This window comes from Sinohyriopsis cumingii, chromosome 15 (genome assembly GCF_028554795.1).
Source record: "Sinohyriopsis cumingii isolate HCF-2022 chromosome 15, ASM2855479v2, whole genome shotgun sequence".
In the NCBI taxonomy this organism is placed as follows: domain Eukaryota; kingdom Metazoa; phylum Mollusca; class Bivalvia; order Unionida; family Unionidae; genus Sinohyriopsis; species Sinohyriopsis cumingii.
The window spans coordinates 32,394,458-32,400,314 of record NC_142975.1 but is presented as its reverse complement, the minus strand read 5'-3'; the positions used below and the strand labels follow the sequence as shown (position 1 = coordinate 32,400,314).

At 35.8% G+C, this 5,857-nt stretch overlaps 1 protein-coding gene across 1 annotated transcript; it reads left to right on the top strand.

Annotated features, from left to right (window-relative positions):
* The first annotated feature begins 3,138 nt into the window (after positions 1-3,138).
* LOC149781513 (uncharacterized) lies at positions 3,139-5,651 on the top strand. The gene has a single exon (XM_089935603.1). The coding sequence runs from the start codon at positions 3,250-3,252 to the stop codon at positions 4,546-4,548; it is 1,299 nt and encodes a 432-aa protein (XP_089791729.1). The 5' UTR covers positions 3,139-3,249; the 3' UTR covers positions 4,549-5,651.
* Positions 5,652-5,857: the final 206 nt, after the last annotated feature.

The window sequence follows — 5,857 nt, the reverse complement described above, 5'->3', positions numbered from 1 at the left end:
ATGTGTTTGTGTTTGTAACCGTTCACGTAAGTTTGTGTGAATAGTAGATTATGGGTTTCTTAGCGTATGTGGAGAGTATAGTTTGGGTTTTATTATATGAAATGAGAAAAGTAGGGGGATGTTTTCCTTCACGTCCGCGCGTTGTTGTTTCTTTGGTCATGATCTAGGTAAGATCAATTTTATGTTTTAGGGGATGTTTTCCTTCACGTCCGCGCTTTCACTATAAGAACCCACAGTATTCGTCGTTCAAACCATTCTACAAAGAAGATGGCTTCTAACCAAATGGACAAAATACAAACATTGCAAGACGTTTTAGACAACTTAGGAATGATGGAGCAGATGTTAATAAGACTCGTTGAAGACCATTATTCCTATAGTCCCCATCGTGTAAAGATGGAAATTAATAACTTAAAAAAGGTAAAGGACAAGATTAGTGGTGTCATGAAAGAGATAAAGGAGGAGAAGGAGGATGAAGAGGAAAGAATAAAAATAAGCAAATGGAACGAAAAAATTGAAAAAGAAGAAGAAAATGAGAAGAGGAAGAAAGAAGAGGAGGAAGAGAAGAAGAAAGAAGAGCAGAAGAAAAAAAAAGAAAGAGAAGAAGAGAAAGAGTGTAGGAGATAAAATAAGAACTTGGTGGAGAAAAAGAAGAAATTAGAAGCAGAAGAAGAAGAAGAAGAAAACCCAAAGGCCCTTTTCAGGGCCAGCCATATTTCTCGAAAAGAGATAACCTTTCCATTGCCTACCCCTTTTTTTAAATTTAAATTTAAATTTAAATTTAAATTTTTAAAAAAAAAAAAAATCCCATATTCAATTCCCCTTGTCCCTAGACAAACCCAAACTCTATTCCCCCATGTTAAATTCCCCCTTGTACGTAGAGTGACCCACGATTTTTCACCATGTTCAATTCCCCTTGTACGTAGAGTGGCCCACGATTTTTCGCCATGTTAAATTTCCATTGTACGTAGAGTGGCCCAGGGGTCCCTGTAATGCTAATTCCCATTGTACGTAGGGTGGCCCCATTTACTACTTACGTAAACTGTTCGACTGGGTTCAGTCGGCGTTTGAATTTCAACGAACACTAGACAAACTTTTTAAAGTTACGCAGCTTATTTCTTTGATGCAGCCAGACATTCAACGCCGGTGGACTATATGTTTTATTAAACACGTTAACATTATTAATCCTTGATCGTTTCTGCGTGGATTAAATATAGGCCGTTCTAAAGAATTCGGGAGGGGGTGCGTCAAGCGTACGTACGCATGTGGAGGTAGGGGAGTTAAAACTAGGCATGTGTACAGGGAGGGCTGGAGTGGTTATGCTTTGCCAGATTTTTGCGTACGTACTAAATGGATGGCCCCTTACCAAATTTCTAGCATTTTAAATTTAATTTAAATTGATAATAATGCATATTTAAAACATCAAAAACATTTTAAGTTGTCAAAATAATACCATTCTACTCATAACAATTTCCGATTCAAAATATAAGCACGAAAGATTAAAATGTGTATGCCTTACCAATCACTCCAAAAATATAACGTATGTATCGTATACACACGACAAGAGACTGTTCATTAAATCTATAATTGTCTTCACTCAGTTTTCTTGGAAATATGGCATGAGGCATGAAGTTTTTACAATTATGTTTGATTAGCCCTATTACACACGTACATTGATCATTTTAGGATTTTTCTCCTGTATGTGACAGCTGAACATCATCATTATTCACATGATCATTGATCTGACATAATCATTATGACTTATTTTGTATTTTATAGGAAGATAAAATTATTAAAATATGTATGCTTAATTAAGTAAATTCACGAAAGTTTTAAAATAAAATAAAACTATTGTATTTTATAAATTGTTTTTGTAACGTAGAACGGTAACGTATGTGTCGTAGTGTAAAACACGGAAATATTTTAAAGTTCAAACAACTTAAATGTACACTTTTGTGTGCAATTAAAAAAGCCTGAACTTATATACAGTCTCACATATAGAAGACATATTTTTGCCGATGAAAGTGAGGGGACTGTTCACGTGTACTGTTTAGGTAATGTATGTATTTCACTAACGTGACACAAATGCGTTGTTAATTAATTCCATTTCGGCATCATATATTTTGAATAGTCGTTCAGGTTTTCCAGATGGAATAAGAGATTCGACTTTACAAATGATATTTTGTTCGTCAATCCAGACAAGATCAGGTTGTTCCGGCCATTTGAACAGTACTTTTGCTACTTTTAGTAATAAATGGTATCATTTATTGGTACAATATCACTGTCATATCCACTGGTCTATTCACTTATGCTTTCGTTGCTTTCTTCTCTTTCTTTTTTCCTCAGCCGTGAAAGACTATTGGTTAATTTATTTTTCATGTTTCTCTCCTTCCTTTTCTTCTTACTTACTTGTGACGATGGCGCATAATATTGCCTTTTCCTAGCTCTCTCTTTTTGGACGAACTCCGGACCTTTAGCCTTCTGGCGTTCCCTGTCGGTCTTTTGTATTTCCTTTCTTGTTTTGGCCATTCTAAAATAAACAAGAACGAATCAGTATAAACCTATAGTCTCCCCGGTTTCACCGGTAGGGGACGAATAACGTACATATCGATTATACGTTACCAAATTATCGTGTGAAGTATTGAGTATAGCTGAAATTAATTTAGTTTTCTTTTATATAAACATTACGAATGTATCATGACCTTAGCGACCTACAGTCTGAAGCCTCGTGAATGAATGTTCAGGGTATAATTATTCCAAAATTTGCTTTTAGATTTCTCAAAGATTATACACGATTGATTCAGAGACATTTAAAGTCAATGTTCAGTTTTATTTTGCATCTTTATCTGACAGAATTAGCTCGTAATTACACTGGCGAAAGTAACGTAGGTATTGATATGCACCATTTAGGTTGCGATATTTTCAGATCCAAGCTTTATTTATTGTTTACATCGATTTTTTAATTAAAAAAAAGATAGACGTATATTGATATAGCAAAAAGGTATGCTTCAAGGAAAGAAACTTATATAATGAGTTCACGTGTCAGCTACATTAATGTGTGCCTCATTAGTGAATTTGGGTGAGAAGTATAACACGTAGTGCACCAGTCAAGATCGCCCAGACCATAACGAATCCGGGACCTTGTCTAGACCTACCACCAGTTCTTGCCATGTAGTAGATACTGGAAAAAAACCATGTAAGTGTAAAAATTGCAATAAAATATTTAATCATAGTGGAGATTTAAAACTGCATATGAGGATGTATACTGAAGGAAAAACATTTAAGTGTGAAGTGTGTGAAAAAGTTTTTAATCAGAGTCGAGATTTAAACCTACACATGAGGATACATACTGGAGAAAAACCATTTGAGTGTCAAGTATGCAATAAAATATTTTGTCAGAGTGGAGTTTTAAAACGGCACATGCAGATTCATACTGGACAAAAACCGTATAAGTGTGAAGTGTGTAATGCAATGTTTGGTCACAGTGGAAGTTTAAAATGGCACACGAGGACGCATAGTGGAGAAAAACCATTCAAGTGTGGAAATTGTGATAAAATATTTAGTCAGAGTGGAGATTTAAAACTGCACATGAGAATGCATACTGGAGAAAAGCCATTTAAGTGTGATGTATGTAATAAAATGTTTAGTCAAAGTGGAAATTTAAAAGTACACCTGAGGATGCACACTGGAGAAAAGCCATTTAAGTGTGAGATGTGTGATCAAAGGTTCAGTCACAGAGGAACTTTAAAATGGCACATGAGGATGCATACTGGAGAAACACCATTTAAGTGTGAATTGTGTGATAAAATATTTCGTCAGAGTGGAAATTTAAAACAGCACATGAGGATGCATACTGGAGAAAAACCATTTCAGTGTGAAGTATGTGATCAAATGTTCAGGCAGAGTGGAGGTCTGAAGTTGCACATGAGAATTCATACTGGAGAAAAACCATTCAAGTGTGAAGTGTGTGATGAACTGTTTAGTCAGCGTCGAAATTTAAAGCAGCATATGAGTATGCATACTGGAGAAAAACCATACAAGTGTGCAGATTGTGATAAAATGTGCAATCAGAGTTCTGATTTAAAACTACACATGAGGATTCATACTGGAGAAAAGCCATTTAAGTGTGAAGTGTGTGATAAAATGTTTAGTGAGAGTGGAGTTTTAAAACGGCATATGAGGATTCATACTGGAGAAAAACCATATAAGTGTGAAGTGTGTGATAAAACGTTTCGTCACAGAGAAAGTTTAAAACGGCACATGGCGATGCATACTGGAGAAACCCCATTTAAGTGTGAAAATTGTGATCAAATGTTTAATCAGGCTGGAGATTTAAAACTGCATATGAGAATGCATACATCAGAAAAACCATTTAAGTGTGAAGTATGTGGTAAAATGTTTAGTCAGAGTGGAAATTTAACACAGCATTTGAGGATGCATACTGGAGAAAAACCATTTAAGTGTGAGGTGTGTGATAAAATGTTCAGTCAGAGTGGAAGTCTAAGACGGCACATGAGGATGCATACTGGAGAAAAACCACTTCAAATGTGAAGTGGAACCGCTCCAGTGGCCCAGTGGTTAGAGCGTCTACCTTGGATGCAGGGGGTCATGGGTTCGATCCTTGGCCGAGTCATACCAAAGACTTACAAAAATGGTACTAACAGCTGCCTCGCTTGGTGCTCAGCATTAAGAGGTTAGTGTTAGGACTGGTCGGCCTGGTGTCAAGATAATGTGACTGGGTGGGACATCATGCTACATGTCTTTGGCATGATGCCCCAGTGCTAGACATCACTATAAACTGCCACATTGCAGACATCGTAGTGATATGACTGAAAAGTTGTTAAAGCTACGTTAAAAATCCAAGTCACACACACAAACTCAAGTGTGAAGTGTGTGATGAAATATTTAATCAAGAGTCAATATCTAAAACAGAACATGGTAATACATACTAGATAAAAACCTTATAAGTCCAAATTGTGTGATAAAATGTTTAGTCACATTTGAACTTTGAAACAATACATGAATATTTAGAATAGTGTTTAATTTCCTTCATTAATTTTTTATGGCGAATTAGGAAGCAATCAGCTACTTGCAAACCCCAGCAGGAATAAATTTCAGAATTCCTGGTTGACGGAGTTTTATTTTGTGAAGCACACCAGCAAATGGGGGGGGGGGGTTTAATTCTTTGCACATATGGCAAACAACATATTAACATATGTCATTCCTATGTGTACTATGTCATTCCTATGTGTACTATGTCTGTCAAAATAGGAGAACCACCTGCATGTAACATATTGACACACTGAACTGAAAATTCAGATTAGTTCTCTCTATTATTATTATTCGTTATCTTAACCTTTTTTTAAAACACTTAGCTATTAATTGACCTATGCTTTTCAGGATGATTTTAACCATGAAATAGATTGATTGAAAGACAATAATAAGCACACACTTGTGACACTTTTGATTTGTGTTCATAAATCCTCACAACTCATAATGGACAGAGCCATTTATTTTCCTGTAAAGCCACCATTAAACTTGAAAATATTATACAGTGACACTAGTACCATCCAGTCTCTATTGAATGTAGTGATGAACAATAATGACATTAGTTTCAAACTCCTTTTTGAACTCTGTCAAATTCATATTTGAAGTGTAGCAATTGCAATGATAATGTTGCGTGACATTGTTAAGAAAGGGGAAATGTTGCAGTTGGAGCCTGGGGTTGTGGAATTTGAGTCAGGGCATGTGATTTGTTTTTGGGCTGTGTCCAAACAAAAATTCTCTGAGCACTGGCAGGTATGTGGCAAATTATTTAGTCTATCTAGAAATTGAAAGAAACAAATGAGGATGCATACTG

Coding starts and splice junctions, on each gene's coding strand:
- LOC149781513 (XM_089935603.1), top strand. CDS start 3,250: ATGAGGATGTATACTGAAGGAAAAACATTTAAGTGTGAAGTGTGTGAA.